General features: G+C 56.2%; 1 protein-coding gene across 2 annotated transcripts; it reads left to right on the forward strand.

The window, feature by feature from the left end:
• The first annotated feature begins 1,278 nt into the window (after positions 1 to 1,278).
• Positions 1,279 to 21,813, forward strand: TBC1D22B (TBC1 domain family member 22B). 2 transcript variants are annotated; one of them, XM_075174372.1, is made up of 13 exons: positions 1,279 to 1,487; positions 6,128 to 6,184; positions 7,146 to 7,459; positions 8,378 to 8,557; positions 9,010 to 9,080; positions 9,504 to 9,632; positions 10,062 to 10,127; positions 11,056 to 11,170; positions 18,184 to 18,290; positions 18,639 to 18,714; positions 19,026 to 19,153; positions 19,385 to 19,480; positions 19,969 to 21,813. In XM_075174372.1, the coding sequence occupies exons 1-13, from the start codon at positions 1,432 to 1,434 to the stop codon at positions 20,095 to 20,097; spliced, it is 1,524 nt and encodes a 507-aa protein (XP_075030473.1). In that variant the 5' UTR covers positions 1,279 to 1,431; the 3' UTR covers positions 20,098 to 21,813. The 2 variants fall into 2 exon arrangements, with proteins under 2 accessions (XP_075030473.1, XP_075030472.1); XM_075174371.1 differs by lacking the exons at positions 1,279 to 1,487; positions 6,128 to 6,184 and adding an exon at positions 6,616 to 6,796.
• The last annotated feature ends 1,882 nt before the right edge of the window (positions 21,814 to 23,695 follow it).

The raw sequence follows: 23,695 nt of genomic DNA on the forward strand, positions 1-23,695 counted from the left end.
CAAGCCTCTCCACCAGTGCTTGGCAGGAGCCATGATCCTGCCGAGCCGGGACCCGACCCTGAGGGAATGACGAGAGCCCTGTGTGTCCACCCTCGCCAGGAGGCTTGGCTGGGGGTGATAATTATCCCTTTTCCGATGACCCCAACACCTCAGACACCCCGAGGGACGCCCAGCTCCCCTCCTGCCATTGCCCTGCCCTTTGCAAACAGGGGAAACTGAGGCGCCTCGTGAGGAACTGACTCATGTAGGGCACGGCCATGCCGGCGGCCTGGCCGTGAGAGGCGGCTGCTAATTCAGCAGGGGCCATCGCACGTTTCCCCCCAGGAGCGGGAGGTCCCCATGTCCCCACAGCCGGTGACAGCAGGCCCTGTCCCACACCCGGCGCCATCGAGGCTCCGTGGCTGGCGGTCACCCCCCGTGACAGGGTTTCTCCTCAGGGCATGAGGGGGATGGCAGCGCCCTGGGGGCTGGCAGGGTCCCATGTCACCTGGGAAGTTTGTGGTTTTTTGACATCTGTGGTTTTTTTTTTTTCCCAGTTTATCCCCATTTATTCAAAGGGTGACTGCTTGCGCCTCACGGCTTGTCCCGTAATGGCGGTTCCTCCCTCACCCCGGCTGTCGTTATGAGGGGACACCTGGGCAGCGGGGCCTGGCTGGGGGCTGGAAATGGCCCCAAATGGCCCTGAATCCTTGAGGGGGCCATGACAGCCGCGGGTGCCAGCAGAACCACCCCGGGGTGCCACAGGGACCCAGCTGGGCCCTGTCACCACCCAGTGTGTCCCCCCCCTGCCCCGCGCATGGTTCTGTCCACCGGCTCTTCCCCGCGGCCCTGTGGGTGGTTTAACCCGTTTCCCCCCGCCCTCTCCTGATGGTTTCGCCCAGGTGCTTGCTGGGCGTGTCCGTCCGTCCCCCCCCCCGCAGCGTGAATGGTCTCTCCCCTTCCCCAGGGCGGTGTTTAACCCTATCCCCCCCTCCACTCTTCGGGGTCCCCCCTGTCCCCCGGCCCACTCAGACAGCGCCGCCTCAGCGCCCCTTGCGCGCCCCACTCCATGTCCCTCAGTGCTAGTGGTTTGCTCCACCCTCCCCGCCCGGGGCGGGATGGTTTATCCCCGCCTCTCCCCCTCAGATGGTCTCTCCCGCCTCACACAACCCCGCCTCCAGCTCTGCAGGTCCCGCCCCTTCACTAACGTCACTCCCTCCTCCCTCTCGCCATTGGCCGATCCGCAACGCCTTGCCCGAAGCGGCCAATGGCGACGCTCTCCCGCCCCGGACCCAAGATGGCGCCGCCGGGGGCTGCGGGCGGGCGGCGGTGAGGCGGCCTGCGGGGGGCCGCCGCCTTCCTCCGCGCTCCGTCGCTGCGCCGCGGGGCCGGCCGGCCGGTGGGCTCGCTCGCTCGCTGGCTGGCCGGCCGGGCCCGCCCCTCCCCTCCGCCATGGCGGCCGAGAGCGGCAGGCAGTTCTGGAAGCGGAGCGCCAAGCTGCCGGGCAGGTGAGCCCGGGCCCGGCCCGGCCGGTACCGGCCCCCCCCCGGCCCCGGGGAAGGGGTGCAAGGGCCGCAGCCCCCCTCCCCAGCTGGGGGGCGTTGGCTAGGGGAGCTGGAGCAGCCCCTCTGCCTTGGGAACGGGCTGTCAGGGGCACCCACCCTGGCGATGGGGCTGGGGGCCCCGGGGTACCTCCGTGCAAGGGTGGGGGGATGGCAGGGGTACCTACCCCGGCTAAGGGGCAGGGAAGCTGCCTGGGGGCCCCGGGGTTCCCCGCTGCAGTAGGGGGGGATGGCAGGGGCACCCCAGGCTATGGGGCAGGGGAATTTTGCTGGGGGAAGTCCCCCTGTATAAGGGACAAGGGTAGCGCCAGGATTGCCCCCTCGTCTATAGGGCAAGGCAGGCCATGTGGGGGCTGCGGGGAGCCCTGTGTACACCCTCTGCCCTAGAGGAAGCAGGGTGGATGGGTCAGGGCCTTGAAGGCCTCCCTGGGGTGGCCTTGGAGCCAGGGCTGTACCTTTCCACAGATGTTGAAGAAACCTCATCTCTTCCCAAAGCCCTTAGAGGTGTCACCTTGGGTGGCAGCAACTCTGTCCCAAACAGGTGCCCCTGCCAACACACGTGCCCCCCCGTTATCCTCTCCTGTGTGGGGTGTCACTCCTGGCCCACCTCTACTCAATACGAGGGACTGTGGGGGCTCTCTGTGTGCACCTCCTCTGCTTCGGTTCCTCTGGCTGTGATGTTCTGGTTCCTGTCGAGGCACCCGCACTCACCCAGGAATGGGAGAAACAAGTGAAATGTCTGATTCAAGCGGTGTTTAGGAAGAAGAGGCTGGTGGTGATGAAGGAGATGCTCCCTACAGGGCCTTGGGAGCAAGGCTCCCATGGGGAGAGGGCACCCACCTCTCTGGGGAGGCTTCCTCACGTTTGCTCTCATTTGCCTTATCTGAACCCTGCCCTTCCCCTCCTGGTGTGTGGACGCAGTCTGAAATGCTTGGTTGGCTTTAAATCCTGCTAGGCCAGTTCAATCTCTCTTTCTAATATGCTTTCACTCGGTTCTTTGTCACTGCGCTGGCTCCCTCAGGTTGGTGGGACAATCCAGGTCTGTGGCAAGCAAAGGGAAAGCAATGAGCACTACACGTTCTTCCTCTTCTGCTCACGGGGGAAGAAAATGCTGTGCTCTCCCTGGGTCATTTTGTCTCCCGATTGCTCCCATCCCTCACCCAGGTCACAGCCGTGCTTCCAGCTGGTGGTGGTCTTGGACAGCATCTCTTTTCTGCAGTGGGTGACTTCGAGCTTTGGCTTGGAAAGCTCAAACCAGGTGAACCGGTCTGGGAGGCAGCCGGTCCTGCCTAGACAATACACTCTAACGTCAAGTTTTTGGCAAAGTTCTCCCCTGCTTCTAACTGGCTGCTTGGCAAATATCCTGCTGTCCTGGAACCTTGTTACCACCTCTAAATACCCTGCGTGCTGGTCCTTTCCAGGGACGGTGACCGACAGGTCTTGGGCAACACAACCACGAAAGGTGGAGGTGGGATGTGCTGCATCCATAGGGAGCTTCACGTCTAGCGACTTTCTTCTTTTTTGTCTCAGCTTTGAGAGATCTTCCCGTACAGATTCTTGGCTCTCTCCTCTCTTTGCCCTGACAAGCTGGCAGAGGGAGGCTTTGTAAAGATTTGGAGACTGCGTTAGCTTCCTTTTCCATGACACTTTGTGCATTTGGTCACTTAGTTGTATTAGCTTTTAGTTGGTGCTTTTTGGCTGTAGATTTAGGGTGGTAGAACTAGTAAATGTTGTTTCATGTTTCCAATACTGCCCTGTGGTTTTTGCATTGGGAATTCTCACCCCAGTAATTTTCTGGGATGTGTTGGCAGATTGGTCTAATGTGTTACCCTGTGCGATGGGTTGTTTATTTCCCGCTCTTTAGAGATGGGCAGCCAGGCTCCGGGGGGGTGTATTTAAATGCTGTTTTAAAAGAGAAGAAACAGAGTCTACTAGGAATAAATACATTTGGTGTCCGAAGCGGCACTGAGGTTTCACGAGTATGCTTTCTGCTGCAGTGTCAATAACCCACACCCTGCCAATGATCTCCTCGTGAGCGGTGTAACGCAGATGCTACAGCCGTTGTACCAGACACTGTCAGTCACCCGTTGTACCAGATGCTGAACATACGGGTAACGAGAAATGCCTGTCCCAAAGAGCTTAAAGTGAGACAGGACAGGGGACTCGTCCAGTCAGTCTGGGAGCACAGCATCAGCTTAGGTCTTGGCTCCTGACCCAGTTGTGTGTGTGCTGAGAGGTGGTGCCTGCCCTGAGCCTTCTGTGCATGCAAAAGCCAGGTGAAGACAGCTTCAGGCGGGGAGTTAAGCTTGGAGACAGCAGATTCATCTAGCATCAGGGAAAACCAGACAAGAGTGAGTAAATAAAGTTACTGAGCATCACTTGGTGGTATCACTCCTCTGCCTCAATTTTCTCAGCTGTAAAAGTAGGATGTGGTAATGCACCTTTGTGTGGAGCTGTGGGATCTGCTGGGAGTCAGATACAGGGACGTGAGCTAAAGGAGTGGGATCGGACATCAAGGGTCCCACAGACGCTATGGCCCAAGCTTGCTGTCTGGCGGTTGTGCATGTGCTTGCGTATCTCAGAAGTCACCTGTTGCACACCTCGGAGCATTTGCACTCCTGTCCAGCCTGTTACACCCTCTGCTCGGGTGGATAGGGCAGAGAATCGGCAAAGATGGGACAAACGCGGGGCGAACCTGCTTCATGCAGCGGTTGGAGGTCACCAGTGCAGGACGGTGGTGTTCAGCCCTGCCTCTGTAGCCTGCTGGAAACGAGACTGTCATCTTCAGCTGCTCGTGTGGGAGCACAGGCTGATGAGCTGTGCAATTAGATCAGCTTGAGATGCTTTGTTTGGGGAGGCCTGGGTTCACATTCTTTAAAAAGAGCTGCTTGGGAGGTGGGACCCTCTGCAGTTGTATCAACCGTTAGCCAGTGAAGGCATCGGCCGATTGCTTCAGAGCCCCAGGAAAGGGTTTCTTCACCCAGAGCTGGCTGCCACATCCCCTCCTCTATGTCTAACACACATCATTCGTTCAGCTTGTGAACTTCACGGCCTTCGCACGTGAATCAAAGCAGTCACCCCTCGGCAGCGCGTGGATCCCTGCGCAGAGAGGAGCAGCGTTGTGACTGCTGTCACGAGACAGTGCGAGCTTGGTGCTGGGTATCGGAGAGGCTCTGCCAGCTCCTCTTCTGCAAAGAGCTGCCATGAGTCATTGAGAAGCAGCGCTGATCTGGAGGGGTTGTTTTTCTTACTCCTGATAATCTGCTTGCTATGCCCACCCACGGGGTTGCCTCTGCTTAATAGCTGTCCTGACTCCTAGATGCTAATTAGTCAGCAAACTCTTTCCTAGGCTTGATCGCTGGTGGGTAAACACAGCGAGCCTTTTCAGCGTTTCCAGCCACGAGGGACGGCCGCTGCAGCGGCGAGCCCACCCCTCGCCGGGCTTCACCACCAGGATCTCTCTGTGCTGTGGTTGTTTCCAGCCTCTGCCCTGGATCTCTGCGTCTCTCCCCTGCCAGCTGGGCCTGTTGCTGCTGCCTCCCCAGCATCAACTGGTTCCCAGCGCGCTTTCCAGCTTCAACCAGGCTGCCGTCCCCCTCCTACATGGCTGGGCTCTGCTTGTTTAACTGCCGGGCACCATCTGCAGCTCCAGGAAACCAGGCCAGCTCTGTTGACCCAAGAGGAGCCTGTCCCTTATGTGCCAGCTCTGAATGGGCCCTTGTCTCCGCCGTGGGATGCGGGGCCGTGCTGTGTACCAGGGGATGGAGAGGACTTGTTTTCCAGAGATGGTTTTTCAGGGTGGGGTGTCTGTGAATAGTTATCCAAATGGAGGTAATAACTCAGGATCCCTGTCTCACATCCAGAGCCTGTAAAACTAGTGATGAGCACTTCTCTAGTAGCTCCTCTCCGAGGTGATGCTCCCCACGTAGTGCCTGCAGCCCTTGGGCTCCCTGTCCCATTCCACTGGGAGGGCAGCCGAGGGACTGAGACGTGGTGACTCGTTTCAGGCCACATAGGAAGTAGTCGATTAAGCTGGGATTTGGACCCGAGTCAAACCGTGTACTGTACCAGACGCTGCTTCGCTGTAGCGTTGGCTACGAGCCTGAGAGCCAGCATGGGGTTCAAACCCTCAAGTGTGTTGTGGAAGAGCCCCAGTGTCACTGGCTAGAGTCTTTCCCTGTCCCGCAGGGCTCAGAAGCGTGAATTCCCAAACCTGGAAATCCCCTTGATGGAAAAGAGAATGAACGTCAGTGTATAAGGCAGGGGGACTGAGACGTGGTCACTCAGAGTGAAACAGTGGCACAGAAAAGAGCAGATCTCAAATCCCAGCTCAGGCTGGAGAGAGACTAAGGGTTTAAACAAGGCTTCTCTTTGCTGCTGCAAAGAACAAATCTTCAACTGAATGTGGCACTTTGGATCTAAGGCTTTGAAGACAGAAGGTTATTGAAGTTGCTTTTGGTCTGTATTCAGCTCCCAAGAGCAGGCAAAGAGTGTGACCCCAGTCTAGGCTGAGGAGATTATTCCTGGGTGCTCTGTGGCTTTTTGCATTGTCGTCTTTTTTTTTTTTTTGTATCCTCTTCCTGCAGCATTCAACCTGTCTATGGGGCACAGCATCCTCCGCTGGATCCCCGGCTCACCAAAAAGTAAGTCTTTATCTTCTGGAGATGCAGGCCACGAGGCTTTGCAGGTTTTTGGCTCAGTCCTACAGTAGGTGGAGGTCTCCAGCATCCTCTGGCACTGTGATGTTCCAGCGGAGAAGGGCAGCAGCGGCATGCGGTGCTGTCTTGAGCTCTGCGAAAGCTTGCAGGGAAAGCTTATCTGCTCGCACCCTTTATGACCAGAAATCCATATCGTACCAGCCACATCAAAGGAGACAGGCGTATTTTTTAGCAATGGTGTCTGAGCCCTCTGCTCCCCTTCGGAGACGAAAGAATTAAGGGAAGGGGAGGTAAAGCTGCCCAGCAGCTGCGAGGCTGCAGAATCGCAGCACCCTTCCCGGCAGGAAAAGGCAGAGCTGATCTCAACTGCCTCCTTGTCTCTATCTTGTGCTGTGTAGCGGTGAAGGTTCCCCCTTTTCTGTGACGCTTCAGGTGGTGGACTTTGACTCCTGTAGCTTACGGGTAAATGCAAAGGCTCCTCCTGTGCCTGAGAAAAGAATCGGGCTGGTCTGTCTGCCGGGAGCCATCGCAGCGGTATCGGGAGCGTCCACGAGCGCAGAACTGGCTCCGTCTAACCTCTGACATGCCTTTCCCCAGGTCACAAGACTTTTTTTGGGTGTTAATCTACCAGTTTTCTCTAGGGTGGGGGGAGGCAGAGCTGGAAGAATTGTACGTCTCTCCCCTTTGCCCTTCTGAGCTGGGAAGCCTGGCGCCTCTCCAGCTGCCTGCTGGCACTGTGGCCTCTGTGCCCTGCCGTCATACCAGCTCGGGCTCTGCCTCCTGGCAGCGGGCAGCACAGAGAGGCTTAACATATTCCTTGGGTTTGGGAGGAGGAACAGGGCAATTGGAAAAAGGGACTGGCTGATTGGAGCAAGGACGTAGGGAAGGGAAGAAAATGGACTCATCTAACAGCCTGGCTCTGGTTCTGTTTCTCTCTGGCTCCCAGCTTCATCAAGGATCGCTCCAAGGCCAACGCGCTGCCTATGAAAAGCAAGAAGGCCTCCAGCTTTCACGAGTTTGCCCGCAATACCAGTGATGCCTGGGACATTGGTGATGATGAAGATGAGGACTTCTCTTCCTCCTCTTCCTCTTTGCAAACTCTGAACTCTAAAGTGGCCAAGGCCACGGCAGCCCAGGTTCTGGAGAACCACAGCAAGCTGCGGGCAAAACCCGAGCGGGCCCAGTCCGCTCTCAGCGACATGCCCACCAACTGCAAGGTCATCAAGTCCAGCAGCGAGGCCCAGCTCTCCAGGACATCTGGTAAGAGCCGTTTTCAGGAGCAGCCTCCTGCTCTGGTGCGCTCCTGGTTCGCTGAACTTGGCCACTTGCTGCTCCTTGCACGTTATGGGCAAGAGACTGTGGCGCAGCCCATAAGCCCAACAGAGGCTTTCGCCTCCTGCACTCCAAGGAGCCATTTTTGGGGTCCTGGCCTTAATGCTTCAGTGTCCTTTGCTGCTCACTATCCTGCATACAGGCACATCTGTCCCAGAGGATCCCGTGTTCTGGGTGCTAGGATTTTGGAGATACGTTAAATTCTTCCTCGGGATTGCTCACCTTCTGCTTCCTTTGTGGCCCAGTGTGCTGCTCTTAGTAAAGGTCTGGATGAGGCCCTGTAGAGCCCAGGTCGGTACTGCTTGGGCAGGGCACTGGGCAGCACCAGCCCCTGCTCGCTCTGCCTCGTCGCGGGCAGACGGCTGCCTGTGCTGTGAAAGTAACCCCGCAGGTCCCTGCTGCCAGCAGGTGGCATTGGCAGCCCATCGCCTCCTCTCTCTGCGCTAGCAATTAGCTTGATCACTATTTAGATCAGAGACAAGCAGGGTAGATCTGAAGGTCAATTCCTCTGGGATTCCCACAGGCTCCTTCCGCCTCATCTCCTGTATCCTTCTGCCCATGGCTTCCCATGTGAAGAGGGAAGTCTGATCCACTGGCAGCTAGTTGTCTGGATGCAGGAGGAAGAAAGGGAAGGAGAAACAGGGGGAAGTGATGGAAGAGCCACGACAGATGCCTGTGAACCGGCTGATCCCTCAGAGGGGGCCAGCGATGCTCTGTTTGCTGGGGCTGGGAAAGAGAAGGGTGAAATCTGCAGTGGCAGGTCTCTGACAGTGGCCAGAGGAGCGAGGTGGGGTGGGAGAGGTGCGGTCTCCTTCCCTGCCTCACTGCAGCGTCTGCTCCTTGCAGAGGAGGCCTGTATGCGGACCCCCCTTCAGAAGCAGCAGTCCCTTCCCCTTCGGCCCGTCATTCCACTCGTCGCCCGAATCTCTGACCAAAATGCTTCGGGTGCTCCCCCCATGACAGTGAGGGAGAAAACCCGCCTGGAGAAGTTTCGGCAGCTCCTTTCCAGCCACAACACGGACCTGGGTGAGTGTGGCAAAATGGGGGTGCCTACGGGTGGGAAGGGGAAGGCAGAGGTTGCAATCGGGTCTGTCCAGGGTGGATAAAATGACTACCTGCAGTGGGATAGTTGCACAAACTGCTCTGTTGGCAGATGGTTACGTCCTCCACCCGCTGCCTGTCTGTTTCCAGTCTTTCTCCATCTCGCAAATGATGGTTGTGATCACTGGGGGCTGTTGGGCTCTGCACGAGAACTGAGGCTCTGGCAGCCACCAGTCCTGTGCCCAGGCTGAGCTGAAAGCATCTCTGCTCCCCCTGCCGCAGACCCACATCCCCGGTCATTGTAAATGTGGGGCCTTCCTGGAGGCTCAGTGTCTCCGGAGCCTGCAGGAGCAGACTGGGCTTTCCTCTCCTTCTAGGTGTAGTGGTGCCTGGACGTGCCTAGGATCTAATCCATTGCCACCACTGTCCGTTTGCAGATGAGCTGAGGAAATGCAGCTGGCCTGGTGTGCCCAGAGAGGTCCGGCCCGTGACGTGGCGTCTCCTCTCAGTGAGTACTTGGAGCCGTGACGCAGGAGTTTGGGGGGAACGTGCCAAGCCAGGGACGTGCGCTCCTAGACCTTCATGTGTCCCGTAACCAGGTTTGCTCACGTTGAATCGGTGCCCAGCCCACGGGTGAGCTGTAGGTTTTTTTGGTCGGGGAGTGTAATTGCTACATCCTCTTTGAGCCCAGACTGATGCTGGGAATATGTGGTTCACTCTGTTTTGGGAAACTGAATCCCGTGAAGTTGTGTTGCTCCAAGACCAGTAAAGGCATCAGGGGCTGGGAAAGCCAAATCCCGTGAAAGCTCTTTCCCCAGCTCCCAAGTCTCTGTGCCTGATCTTCCGGATGCACAGCTGACTGGCAGGATTTCAGGGGATGGTTTGTGGTGAGGGAAGAGGGTCTGCCCTGACGCGGGTTTTCCTGCCGCAGGGTTACCTCCCCGCAAACATGGAGCGGCGAAAGCTGACTTTGCAGCGCAAGCGGGAGGAGTACTTTGGCTTCATCCAGCAGTATTACGATTCCCGGAACGAGGAGCACCATCAAGACACCTACCGACAGGTACGAGCCCTCTGCCTGTTGCCTGGCTTTCTGCCTTGGTTATCCCTTTCCTCCTGCTTGCTGCCACTTGTCCATGCGGTTGGGGTCATGCTAGGACTTCCTGTAGCTGTAGCCATTAGGAGTCTTCTCCTTGGGGACAGGGCACCATGTTTCTCTCCGTCTTATGAGTATTAGTTTAAGCCTTTTCTAAATTGATCCAATAACTAGATTTAAGACCCCAACTCTTTCCCAGCAGAGGAGACTGGAGATAAAACTGTAGATGATTTTCTCAGTGCAGCTGTTATCTGTAGCCCTCACTGCGCTTGTCAGCAAGTGCAGATCTCGCCTGGGGGGGGACACTGAGGGGTGGATTCCCCTCTGTTAGCCTGTGAGGAGTTATCGTGCCCCTGAAAAGCACGGCTGGTGTGTGTAACTCTCACTCTCTTCCAGATCCACATCGACATTCCAAGGACCAACCCACTCATCCCTCTCTTCCAGCAGCCACTCGTCCAGGAGGTAAGGGGGAGTGAAGCTCCTGCCCCACATTTGCTCTGTGTGTGGAGTTAGACCAGCACTGCCACTAGTGAGTTAACTTTGCAGGGAAGCTTCCCTGGCTGACAGCTCCTGATGCAAATACCTGCTGAAACTGTTTGGTCTTGTCCCATGTTTCTGAAAGACATCAGACTTGGAGCTCAGGGGTTATGAGATCAGCTCTTTTGTGGTGAGATGTAGCCAGGAGATGGCAAAAGACCTGAAGCTTTTGTTTTGAGACTAACTAACTCAAGGCATTTGAACAAGAACAGCAGATCAATTCTGTTTTGCTACGAAACCTCTTTTGTGCAAAGCACTGTGTGAGAAACCCGGGCAGGGATGGGTTTGAGAGGTGGCCAGGAGGTTTGGGCATCTGTCCTCTTTGGAAACAAGCTCGGCGTGTGTATGTGGTATGTCAGAGCATGGTGTCCTGGGGCTGGGCCAGTCTGGAAGTAACACATTGGTTGTTGGGGGGAGGCTGCTCTGTTGGGAACTATCCCGATCTGTGACGTTTTGCTGGGAGTATTGTGCTGATAACAGACAAGAGCCTTAGCTTTCCATGTGATGTTCAGCAAGGCGTGCTGCTCTGCTAGTAGGGCAGCCCTGTCCTATGGGTGGAAGGGTGTTAAGCCACTTGGATCTTGAAAAGTTGGGTCTGCGTTTCTTCAAGCGGAGGCTTTGATGAGGAGCCTGGGCTGCCTTGTTCTGTGAAGTGTGGACTGGCCTGTATGGGGGATCTGCGGATCACGCAGGAGTCTCTCCTAGGACTTGTATGCTTCTTACCTTACCCGTATTGCTGCAGAAAAGCCTGTCAGTGCATGATCTCCGCTCCCTGAGCTTAGCAGTTGTGCTTTTCTGCCTTTCCTTTGTGCACGGCTAATGCAGGTACCTGCTTTCCCTCATTCTTCCCTAGATCTTTGAAAGAATCCTGTTTATCTGGGCCATTCGACACCCAGCCAGCGGCTATGTACAGGGAATCAATGACCTGGTCACTCCGTTCTTTGTTGTGTTCCTCTCTGAGTACGTTGGTAAGTGACATTTGCTGTTTGAAGCACGGTGCTGCCTCTTGACCACGGTGTTTGAAATGGTGTGAAGTGCTGGCATCAGAAAAGCTTGCCTTGCTGGAGGGGATGATGTGTTCTTCCTTCAGCGCCTCTGCCAGGCTGGAGATGCATCTTGACCTCTTACTGTATCTTTGCTGCCTGATTGAATTGTCTTCTGTTTCATAACCTTGCTGAGCTCCACGGAAGTTGAAGTGCTAAGGGTGGATTTGCATTTGAATGTACTTAACATCCTTACAGCTTGGAGGAGAATGGGGTCTTTTAGGTACGAGGGAGTTTAGGCAAAGCCCTGATAATACAGGGTTGGGGGAGGGTCTTGCTCTCAAAGCTTGGGCTTGGAGCTGGTTCTTGTTCTAGGAGGAATGAGTGAAGTATAGAGAGACCCTGCTGAGAATGTAAAATAAACTATTTAAGTAAAGATTCCTGTCCCGTGCTGCTAGTACAGGTGTGTTTCTCAAGCTGAGAATTTCAGAAAGCAAATTGACTTCTCCCTGCTGCTTTTGGCTTTCTTGTCAGCCAGTTTTAGCCGGAGATCAAGTCATTGCCATCCATAGCATTTTTATTCTTTCTGCAGCTCTAGCTGTGTTTTGGGGTTAACGCTGGGATGCGGTAATCCCTGTGCCTAAAGGCTCTTACTTTTCACTGTAAAGAGAAGGAAAAAGGAATTTGTAAGACTGTATTAGTGACGGAGAAATCCTGTTGAACAAATATTTTTAAGGTCTGATCCAAAGCTTGTTGAAGTCAGTGGAAGCCTTCCACTGTCTAGCTGAGGCTTTGTAAACTAGTACTGGTCTGCCTCTTCTGAGGACGTTGTGAAGAGGTAAGGCACCTCAGTTTCCACTGTGGTAGCTGGTGTGGTCAGGATTGATCCCTAGGAAGTGCTGTTGCTCCTCACAGCCTGAAGGAGAAGGCACAAAATATGGCTGTGCTCCCAGCTGGAGTGAATTCCCTTTCCTGGGAGGTCAAGAGTCTGTCGGGTCGGGTCTGAGCAGGTTCCCTTTGAGTGGCTTCTCCTGACCCTTATTGCTTGAGCGGCATTGATGGCACTGAGTCTTGGCGGAGGCTGGTTGCTCGGAATTGATTTTTTGGGTTAGAAGTGGAACTGTGCACAGCAAGTTAATCTATGCAAGAAGGGAGCTGGTCTGAAGCATCAGAGCTGCCTGCAGGTATTGGTGTGACTTCTTGCAGTCCTGTACCGTGTTGGATGTCAGGGCTCGGCTTTCTCTGCATGTGGCTGCAGAATTCACGCTGCATGGGACCTGTCCATCTCTTCCTGGGGTTGTGCTTCTCACCACCTTCCAGGGCTGTTTTCGCCCCTGACTGAAGCTTCCTCTCTGAATGTGGCCCTCCTGTTTTCAGCTATCTCTGCAACTTGTGCTGGAGGAAAAAAACCCTCTGCGTGAGACCCGTTAAGTTGAATTTGGCCAAGCCACATCACGCATCCCCTTCTGTCCCCAGAGCCTGGGATTCAAAGCCAGCCTTTAGGTCACAAGCTGTCTCGGTGGCTACCTGCTCCCTGGGCTGGCTGTGTAGCAGTCAGTTTAAGGACAAGATCAGTAGTTGCCTTGAATGTACATGGGAAAGAACTGGCAGTTGCTCAGTGCCATGTAACCCCTTTTGCAACAGGATGTAAGTCATTGGTTTGGAGCATTAGCTCTTCTCTACAGCTGCCTTTGACAGACCCCTGAAGAGCTGGTGCTGGGCAGTGCAGGTCTGGAGGCTCTCCGTGTTGGATCGCTAGTTCTCAGGATCCCTGGATCAGCCAAGTCTGCGCTGCACCTGAGTCCTTGCAGCAGGAGAGCCAGAAGAGGCCTTGCACAGTTTGGTAGTCCTTGTGCAGCATGTGCCAAGGGATAACTCACCTTTCCATGGGGAATCTCTTGTTCAAAGGAAATTCTGCTTGTATTCTTCAAGTTGTTTCCCCCTTGGGAAAGGGGACAATCTGTGTGGCTCAGGCAGCCCCCGCCCACAGAGCCACTGAGGGCTCAGACACCTCTCTGCCATCTGAGGGTATTTCCACATTCAAAGGTGTGTGTACAGCTAGCCTGGAAAAGTTTCCCTCGCCTTTCCTTGAAAGCTGACTCTGGGAAGTCAGCACCCGCACTGGCTCCATCCTCAAACCTCTTGGGTTTGCTGCCCCTGCTCTCCTTTCAGAATGGGTGTTTCGTTGACTGCAAGATGCTAGAAGGAACCCACTGTGCTGCCAGCTGGCTCCTCTGCTTAGCTGCCCACCATCTTTCCTGGGATGTTAGAGCCTTTGAAGGGCTGCCTCCTGCAGCAGCTGACTCAGCAGGACCATCGCAGCTCTCCGGGGACCGTGGTGTGCGTGTGTGATTCAGAGCTGACAGGCGGAGGTGGGACTTCACAAGCTGTTGACTTTGGTTAGCTCTTCAGCCCGAGGCCAGGCTGACACCCCGGTCTTCTACTGTGCAGTCTAGTGGCTCCTCACGTCGCAGTCTCACATCTGATGACAGGCTGGTCCCCATCTCCAAGTTCACTGTAGACTTCTAACCCATCATCCCATGCTTTGGGCAGGCATTGCATTCGCAGACAACAACTTTTCTACAGATAAATTAAAATCTCCTTGGTGCTCATCAGCTGATTAATGTGTCTGGTTGATGGTGTCTTCATTATATATCAGTTACTAGACCAAGGCTTAAAACATCCTTCAGAGGGCTTGACTGGCTTTCCACCAAGGGCTACAGCATGTCCATGGGCAAAAGGTGGGTGGTTTGGGTAGGGGATGGCCTGTAGCTTATCAGTCACATTCAGGGAACAATTTGGCAGCTTCCTTTCGTTGAAGTTGACACGAGCAATGAACCAACAGTCAGCAGTAACCCAGCAAACTCCCAGGCCTTTGTCGGCAGAGGGATTAAACACAGCTTGCTCAGGATAGTAGTTAGAGCAGTTTGGCTGGATTTGGGAGCAGGGCCATGCTGCTGTGTCTTTGACTTGGTGGCTTTCCATCCTCACTGTAGAAGGTGTGGGGAGGAAGGGTGTATGCCTGTCCAGGTCCTGAGGGAGGTAAACAGATCAGTGAGTGAAAAACATTTGCAGGAAGCTATTTCTTTTGGTTGCTTAGGGAACTGGATGACCCTGTTATTAACTTGCATCTCCCTGGCCTGACTGAAAGAGTCCCATTGATATTGCTTCCCTCTTCTTTCCGAGCATTGCCCTGAATCCAGCGTGTGTACCCCTTTGACCAGCTTCAGAAAATACCACCTAGGCTGAAGCAGGGAGAAGCAGCTCTTCCCCAGAGCTTCCAGTCCCCGTGTCTGAACTCCCCTGCCCCCTTCCCCGGTGCCAGTCAGGACCCGTTGCTTTTCCTGTACTTGCACCTAGTCTGGATGCAAAACTCCTCATGCTCCAGGTGCTGTGAGCCCTTGGCAGATGGGATAGGTTTAACTTCTGTGTTTTCCCATTTCCCCCGGCGTGGCAGGCTGGCTCACATTCTCCTGTCACGCTCTACCTGCCTCCTGCACGAGCACGGCTGCCTTGGCTACTTGGCAGCAAGCATGGGCGCTTTGGGCCCCTGCCACTGCCAGCTCCATAGCTGGAGCCATTCCTCCTCCCGGCTGATCAACGGCTTCTGCTGAGCACTGCTTGTTTTCAGCTGGTGCCACCATGAGGAACAGCTCGAGGGAGGTGTTGAGGCTGCAGGAGCCTGCAAGAGCTGAGCCTGCTGTGGCTGCCCTCCAGATGGGATGGGTGCAGGCTGCCGGTGCCGCTGGGGAGGCAGAGCTTGAGCGGTGAGGATGGAGAGAGGCAGTCTGGCATCCGAGGAATTGGGGCAAGAGATGACATCTCAACGCCTGCCAGAGGAAACCGCATGCCCCTTTTTCCAGGTGATCAGAGAGGGCCCAGCACAGGGATGCTGAGCTGTCAGTCCTGCTAAAACGTCCTCCCAGCCCAGGTCTCGCAGCCGCTCCTGCTGCCCTGAGTCACTCCCAGCTCTCATGGCTTCTGTTTGCATTTAAAATAGCAGCGACAGAGCTCAGAAATGTATTCGGCATCCACAGGTAGTGTCAGTGCTGGCCCCTGCACCCTCTCTCAGTGCTCTCTGCCCATCTCGACATGCAAGACCACTTCCATCCCCAATTCAAGGCCTTGCTTAAGGGGTTGTCCCGCCTTTGGGATCTGTTTGGCATTTCACCAAGTCTGTAGAGGCGAGCAGTGCCATGGAAAGTATTGATCTTGCTCACTCCTAACCAGCTTTGTTACTAAATCCTAATCATGGTTAAATTAAGACTCTCTTTCCTTGTAAGCAGGAGCAGAAGTGGAGCTTGAGTGAAGGGAAGGGGAGCCTTGTACCTGGGTGTTACAAGTCACGCTGCGGCTGACCAAGCTCAGGCTTGCTCTGAACTCCACTTTTGCCCTGGACCTGTTGCTTGCTGCATGCGGTGCAGACTTGCCCATTGCTATGCAGAGCTGTGAGCTGAGACTGGGTTTAACTGTTCTCCAGACATCTAGTCCTGCCCCGGACCCCAGCTGGCATAATATGGGGAGTAATTAAAGCTCCCCTATGGAAAACAAGGATGTGGGAGGCTGAAGCCCTGGCTCCTGTACTCTGCTGCAAGCTATGCCCTGCCTGGTATTTGAGGCAGGGGTTCAAGTGGGACTGTGATGTCCCTTCTCCTGTGTCAGCCCTGAGTCCTGTCAAAATGTCACTCATAAAAACCCTGCTTTCCCCAAGCCCTGGCTGCCCTTGGGCACCCTGTGACACTGGCAGCGGTGTCCCGGCTGCCTCCAGCCCAGCCGCAGGTGGCTGTCACCGTGCCGCTGGCTCCCTTTCAGTCCTTGTCGGAGCCATATGTTGAATATTTCACTCCTTTCCACGGGGCCTCTTTAATGATGCCGCTGAGCAGATGTTTGTGCTGAGCCACATGCTCCAGAGACCTGGTTTTTATTTTTTTTCAAAGCTCCTGGCTCGTGCTGGGGATCTCCTACCACTGTTTTGCTTTGACACCGGGCTGGTGGCAGGCTTGCTTGCTCCCGTCCCCATCCCGGTGCAAGCAGCACGGTGTTCCCCATCACCTGGGCGGGTCACCACATCCCCTTCTCCATCGTGGTCCTCGTGCCTGGAGCTGCACTGGGAGGTCTTCTGCACGAGGCTCATTCCTGCGTGGCTGAGCCTGCCTCTCCCACAAGTCCTGGCCGTATGCGTGTGGCCTTGTCCCACTCCTTTGCCTGCCCATCTTCTGTGGGGGAAGTTCTAGGGAAGGAGATGGGTATTAAACAGATTTTGCCTACCTTTCTCATTACATGGAATATTTGAGAGTGGCTGCGGAGAAGTCAGCAGAAGAGGGATAGCTTTGGATGATGACCTGCAGCTGGAAAACAGCTTTTCTGCTCTTTCTGCAGTACAAGATTGCCAGATTAATGCAGGGTTAAGCCCTTGCTTGTCCCTAAAGCTCCCGGTGGCAGTTTGCTCCGGAGCTGAGCTCTGCCCCAGAGGAGGAGCAGAGGTGGGAGCAGCGTTGGAGTCGCTGGCTCTGCACTTCCCATCCTCCTGCGGGCAGGATCTGTGAGCGTCGGTTTTCACAGTGCTGCCAACCTGCGACAGCCGCACCGCGGCATATCTGAGCCAAGAGGGTGGCCCGGCTCCAACCCCAAGCCCCATCCTCTCCCTCTTTTGCTCTTTTCCAAGCAAGATCAAAGACACTTGTTCGGATTTCCGAGCCTCTGGGTTTGGAAATGGGCCAGTTTAGCCCTGGCATCTGTTGATCCAATTTAGCTGCATGACAGCTCCTCCGAGGCTTCCATCAGCAGCGTGACGGGCGCTCTCCTCCCGAGGAGGAAGGGAGGGAGCTGCTGGGTCGGCCAGACCTGACTCTCCTGACTGTCTCCTCCCTAGCTTCCGCTGCCTTCCCGTGCCTGTTGCCCTCTACAGCCTCCAGGCTAAGGTGAGCCTGGCCTGGAGCAGGCGATCTCTGCTCCAGACTCAGCCAGCATCACCGCCGTGCCACCCTTGAGGCTGATGCTCTCTCCCTTGCCCTTCCAGGGGTTCATAAGCCCGTTGAAAAGCAAGGGCAGCTTTTTGCACTCTGTGAACGCCCTTTGGTGACAGAGCTGTCACTAGCCCTTGTGTTCTGGGACCCCCAATTCACTGGGTTTGAAAAACAAGCTCGCACAAATCTCTGCTTGCCCTGCAGCAAGGCTTTTCCGTGCATGGGGCTGCTTCTGTTTGATGGAGCTCTCCTGTCAGCCCCGCTCGAAGAGGAGGAGAGCCTCTGTGAAGCTGAGCAGTCCCTCTGCCATGTGGCCCCACTGGCAGGCTCCATGCTGGATTTAACTTGTAGCCTTTTGCTCTCCAGGAAGATGTTTGTGTGCTTTTGGGTCCTTGCAGCTGTGCCCGGGAGTCCTGCTCTCCTGGTAGAGGTTCTTGAGGCTTTGGCAGTTCTTCCTGATGTGCCCTTGGAGTTGGCAGCCACTTTTTGGGTGCCTCTGTTGTGCTTCAGTCCTGGGATGATGCTGATGAATCCGACTGGGAGTGGGAACCGAGCTCCCTTGTGCTGCCCCAGGCCAAGAGCAGTGTCTGCTTCCCTGGTTTCTGGTTGCAGTGATGGATTCACCTCTCCCAGTTCTCCCTGTGGTGTCACCAGCTGGCAGAGACCTAGGTCAGGATGTGCTCCAACAAGAGGGGTCCCACATGCCAGGGGCTTTGTCCGTGTGTTCCCCTCGCCCCAGAGGGATGACAACAGCGGCAGCGCTGTGGGATCCCTCCCGCGGTCCCCTGGGGAGCTGGGCTGGGTTCGGATTGTGGCCACTGAGTCCTTTGGGATCCTTCAGCCCTTCGCCTGGGCTGGAGAAGTAGGTCAGTGCGTGGGTGCTGTGCTCGGTGCCAGGCAGGCCACTCACGTCACGCAGGGAGCCTTGTAGTGCCTCTTGCCCTGCCTTGGCTTCATAAAGCCCCTCGGTGTGTCCCGTGAGCCGCCTGGTATTCCCCATCCTCCTGATGCTCTTCCCTCTCTGTTTTGCAGAGGAGGACGTGGAAAACTTTGATGTGACAAACCTGTCGCAGGATGTTTTACGGAGCATCGAAGCCGATAGCTTCTGGTGCATGAGCAAGCTGCTGGACGGGATACAGGTGAGCCTCTGGGGCCGCGGAGGTTTCTCTCTCCTTGCTGGGGTTGCAGTGCAGTTGTCCTCTCTCTGGGTCTGGGTGAGCACTCTACACGTCCCAGCATCAGGGAGATTTTGCTACTTTACTGAGCTAAATCTGTGGGTAAAATCCTGGGGAAATAAGATGCTGCGGCTGCCGAACCGGCGCTGTCCTGACTAGGGTCTTCACAGCAGGCAGATGATCCTGGTGCTCAAGAGCCGTGTCTGCTTGGCTCATGGTGATCTCGGCTCCCTGTGGAGCTGGGGATCTGGTTTTGGTCATTTCTAGCTGTTGTTAGAGCTGCTGCTTCTGACTCGTGGCCTCTCCCCGCAGGATAACTACACCTTTGCACAGCCGGGGATCCAGAAGAAAGTCAAAGCCCTGGAGGAGCTAGTCAGCCGGATCGATGGTAGGTGACAAGGGGATCTGGAGGCTCTTTTGTCACAACAGTGGGAGGCCTCCTTTGCAAGTAGTACCCTCAGGGCCGGGGTAGACACTTGCCTACAACACCCGTGGAAGCAGGGCAGGGTAGGGTCAGCCAGAAACCCCCTGGGGATGGGGTACTTCTGGCCAGGTAGCACAGGGTGAGGAGTGGAAGTGTTTGGGAAAACAAGGTCTCAGCCTGAAAGTGTGTGAAAGCCGGTGTTTTGGGGGCAGTGCCGTGTGCGGGGGCTGGAGCACTGTGGTCCCCAGGTATGTAAGTGAAATGTGCTGTTTCAGAGCAGGTACATAATCACTTTAGGAAGTACGAGGTCGAATACCTGCAGTTTGCCTTTCGCTGGATGAACAATCTGCTTATGAGGGAGCTGCCTCTTCGCTGCACCATCCGCCTCTGGGACACCTACCAGGTAGGCAGGCTCCCGCTGCCTTCCCTTGGCTGGTCACTGGGGGGCCAATTCCCTGTAGACGGGGGGACGGAGGTCTTCTGGCAGCACCGTGCAGCTGGGGAGACGAGGGAGGCAAAGCAGTGTGGCCCTGGGACATTTATAGCCAGATGGGAGATGGGTGGCCCAGTAGGACATCTGTGTCCAGGGAAGTCACGATCCAGCTGAGCTGACCCAGAGTTTTGTTGTCCGCAGTCGGAGCCAGAAGGATTCTCACATTTCCACCTGTACGTCTGTGCCGCCTTCTTGATCAAGTGGCGGAAGGAGATCCTAGATGAGGAAGACTTCCAAGTAAGTCCCTGAGGCTGGGGGCAGAGGGGAGGGAATTGCTCTGGTTGGGATTCCAGCGTGGACACAGTCAACCATCATCTCAAAGCTGGCTCCGGGATCATCCAGTCTCAGGATCTTTGCCTAAAAGTAACTTCTGAGCCGCAGCCCTCAGGACAGAGAATTGGGCTGTTGGAGGGTTCAAACAGGAAATCACCAGCTCTTCCTTGGGCTTGAGCTTTGCTCGCGGTAAGTCCCTGTGTGTTTGCCTTCTGGTGTCCGGCTGTAACGCTGTGGCAGCACCCTTTTATCTCAAGGGGTTTGGGGGCATCTGAGGTGCTTCACTGATTCACGAGCACATCTTAATGCTGTCTCTGAGCCTTTCAGACCTGCGAGTGTGGTGAGCGAAAGTTATTGAGTGCTGCCGCTTCTGGTCCTGCCGGCCCCGAGCCTGCTCTGGAGCTGTACTCTGCCTTCAACCGCCCCAAACTAAGCACCTTCCCCTCTTTCAGGGCCTTCTGATGTTATTACAAAACCTGCCCACGATACACTGGGGTAACGAAGAAATTGGACTCCTGCTCGCTGAAGCCTACAGACTCAAGTACATGTTTGCAGATGCCCCCAATCATTACCGCCGATAGGTGCCAGGACTCGACTCCCTCCTCTCCCCCGCGCCCACCCCCTCGTCCTGGCCCGATCTGATCACTGTGGCATTTTGTTGTCCCAAGTCCTCGGACACTCCAGCCGGGAGCTGCTCCTCGCTGTACAAAGCTCACATTGACTCTTGTCTTAACTCTTAACGTGTGCCTGTCTGCCGCTCCGTGCGCCTGGATGTGCCACTCCAACGACCGTCAGTATTTCACGCCGTGCCGGCGGCTCGAGCCAGGGAGAGAAGGGGCTGGAGGAGGGACACGGGGGGCAGCTTTACAGATAAACTGAGCCGAGGACGAAGCCCTCCTGTCCTCTCCACCCCTTGCCCTGGGCTTGGCCGGCTGGAACCACCTTGGCTTCACTGCCTCGTGTTAACCTGCCACCGCCTGCGCTGCCGCATCTGCTCCCCTTCTCTTTTCCGACACCGTTCACTCCAACTCCGAGACGAAAATGCCTTATCAGAGACCCGCCCGGCCGGAAAATCCTTCTCCCCGAGGGCGGCAGGGCAAGAAGTTTCTCTCAGGGCCTAGCTTCGCTCCGAGGGTCCGGAGACCCCAAGCACTTTGTGGGTTTGCGAGAGAGCCCCTGGCACCTGCCCTCTCTCCTTCTCTCCATCCTCTTCGCCTCCCTCTCCCCCAGGGCAGCGGGGCGGGCACGGCGGGGGGGGACCACTCCATCCACGCGCGGTTCGAATGATGCGCGCCAGCTTGACGGGACTTTTGGTGACTGATGTGCTGTCGGTACAGCCCCCTCCGGCGCGGGGGGGAGGCACAGGGGGGCTGGCAGGGGAACAGCACCTCCCGAAACCCCCTTGCAAAGCCCCCGCTCCTCCGAGGCGTTCTGTGTATATTGTGTTCTTGTGTATATGGGTCAAAGATGTACAATATACGTCTTCTGTTTGTAGCAGATAATGATTTTATATTTATAACGTGTACCCCTTGTTCTCCCCGTCCTCCCCACGCCTGGGAGGGCTGCCTGGGTACGGCATCGCAGGGCTTTGGACCCCTCCAGAGGTGGGGGGCATTTCGGAGCCGCAGGTATTTCTGCCCCGGCATGGTTTTGCAGTGTTGGATCTGCCAGGAAGAGGTGCAATAGAAATACGTATCTCAAGGCTTCCCCTACAAAGAGGATTTGGGCATTTAAAGGAGATGGGAGCTCCCAGCGGGAAGCAGGGGAAAGCCATGTTGAGGAAACAGGGTATCCGGGCTCGTCGGCTGCTGGCACGTGCCCCTCCGAGCGCTGCAGGGCACAGCCGTGCCGCTGCTGCCGGCGGGACTCTCTAGGGATGAATGATCCCGGATCCGGCGTTGGCTGCCCCCAGCACTCCCCAGCCCTGCGGACACGTCCTGCCGGGGCTTCTCCTGCGGGACCAGCAAGGACCGGGCCGGCCTCGCCAGCGTCTGCTTTTAAATCAAACCAATTGGGAATGTTTTAACGGGCCGTTTTCTTCCCGCGGGCAGGGCTGTCCACGTCGTGCCAAGGGCTGGATGCAGGAGGGCATGGGGGGACAGATCCGGGCCACCCCGACTTTCTCCCAGCGCTCCCGCGGGACAATGTGGGCTATCGGCAGGGTGCGGAGGTTCCCGGTCCCTCCGCTTCCCGTTGCTGTTCCCGGTGGGAAAAGGCAACGGGCCACGAAGCTGGGGCCAAGCATGTGAAAGGCAGAGCCTTGTTGCCAATAAAACTCCAAACAGTGTCTCAAGAAATCGCTTTCCGAACCTGGAGTTGTTTTTCTCGGGCATTTGGACTTTTATTTTTGTGTGTGCCTTTTGTTGTTTTCGCCGAGAGACAGAGCTGGAGGTCCTTAGTTTAACATGGCGAATTAAAAAAAAAAAAAAAGGAAAAAAGCAACCAAACCCAAACCCGACAACTGAACTGTGTGGTCTGGCAAGCGTTTGCGGTGGGGTTGGGGGCGGTGAGTCCTTGTTTGGCCTCATGAGGGGCTTCGGGCACGTCACCTGCCCCCCCTTGTGCCTCAGTTTCCCCACCTGTAAAACGAGGGGGAGGTTTTCCTCTTTGTATCTTGCTGGGGGACTCGGTGGTGGTGTCCGAGTTTGCTGTTGGTCAGAGCAGTTTAGGGGAGGACAAACCTCCCTCCGTGCTGCTGAAGACAAACCTTTAACCCCCCAGTTGCTTTCTGTCTCCTATTAATTACTTTTTAAAGTTCAATGGAGTGGAACAAATATAATTACCCCTGGGCGAGTCTTAATTACCTGCATTTGTGGCCGAGGCTTTGTTATAATTGATTGCGAAGGGCTGGCTCTCCAGCTCCTTCCCCTGGGTCCCAACGTGACGGGGCAGCCCCTGTCCCCCATCCAGCTCCCCCCTCAGCGCCCAGCCGGGCCCCCCGACATCTCTCCTGGGCTCTGCTCCCCGCGCCCCCCGCTTTGCAGAGAGGTTAAATCGGGGAGTCTGGGGCAGGAGAGCCCATCAGGGTTGTTTCTGGCCTCAACACTGGTGGGAGCTGGTCCGGGTTTCAGACTGCCTTCCCTGACCGGGCCGGATCCTGCTGCAGGCTCAGCACCCTTTTTGGAGTGCGTGCCCTGTTGTCCTTTGGAAACTGAGGCTGTTACAGCCAGGGGGTGACCGTACCCCCGATCCTGCAAGGTGCTGAGCATCCCTGTCCCGGGGCAACCCGGGATGAAGCCCCCATCCCACCTGAGCGGGATTTCTCCTCCCAGCCTGGAAACATCAGCGTGGCTCCGGATGAAAGGTCGGGTCCCTGCGGGGAGGGCAGCGGGGTGTCCCTGTGGCCGATGGCGCTGGAGGGTGGCCCGGCTGCCTGACCTCTGCATCTGCAGGAGGCACGGCGTCACCTCCAGCCCTGCCAGCCCGGACGGACGGGGTGTCACCCGGAGCTGCCCGGGATGGAGCAAAAGAGGCAGGGAGTCACTGCAGGGAGTTTATTAACGGCAGGGCTCGTTATTTCTCCTTTAATTGTCACCATTAATGCGGCACCGTGGGCTCGCACCGCAACGTTGCATCCATTTGTGGTCCAGCGATGGAAACGCGATTGCCTCCACCTCGGGCTGCCGGCTGGGGAGAGCCTGGCTGGGAGGGAGCAGGTCCCCAGCGTCACCAGGGCCGGCCACCGGCGCGGTGACAAGGTCGAGTGCCCCTGTCCTGGCGTGTCCCCACGGTCCCGGGGCTGGCGGCAGCGGCTTTTCTCTGCAGCAAAGCCGGGATGTTCGAGGGCTGGAAACACCTCGGGAAGGTTTCGTGGAGCCCACTAACCCAAGAGCGAATTTTTGGCTTTTTTTTCTTCTCCCAAATGAAGCCTTTATGGAATCGACAGGGAAAAATTGCACTACGTTCCCCTGCCACCCCGTTCGTGACGATAAACGGTGACCGTATCTGCAATCCTTTTTCCGTTGGATGCGACCGGGGTTTTATTAAAGCCTGGAGCCTGAGGAGCTGCAGTACCGGAGCCCTGAGTGACTCCTGCCGTCGCAGGCAAGTGGGCTGAGATAGGTCCTGAGGACAAAATAAAATCAAGAGGAGGGTGGAGGAGAGAGGAAGCCCTCGCGGTGAGACCGGGACCACTTCAAAATGTGGGCCGTACGGGGTGAGAGGTGGAAAAGAGCCTTG

The sequence above is a fragment of the Calonectris borealis genome, chromosome 26, assembly GCF_964195595.1.
Source record: "Calonectris borealis chromosome 26, bCalBor7.hap1.2, whole genome shotgun sequence".
Classification (NCBI taxonomy): domain Eukaryota; kingdom Metazoa; phylum Chordata; class Aves; order Procellariiformes; family Procellariidae; genus Calonectris; species Calonectris borealis.

Coding starts and splice junctions, on each gene's coding strand:
- TBC1D22B (XM_075174371.1), top strand. CDS start 6,666: ATGCAAAGGCTCCTCCTGTGCCTGAGAAAAGAATCGGGCTGGTCTGTC. Junction 6,797..7,145: donor TCTGACATGCCTTTCCCCAG/GTCACAAGACTT, acceptor TCTGGCTCCCAG/CTTCATCAAGGATCGCTCCA. Junction 18,715..19,025: donor GCTAGTCAGCCGGATCGATG/GTAGGTGACAAG, acceptor GTGCTGTTTCAG/AGCAGGTACATAATCACTTT.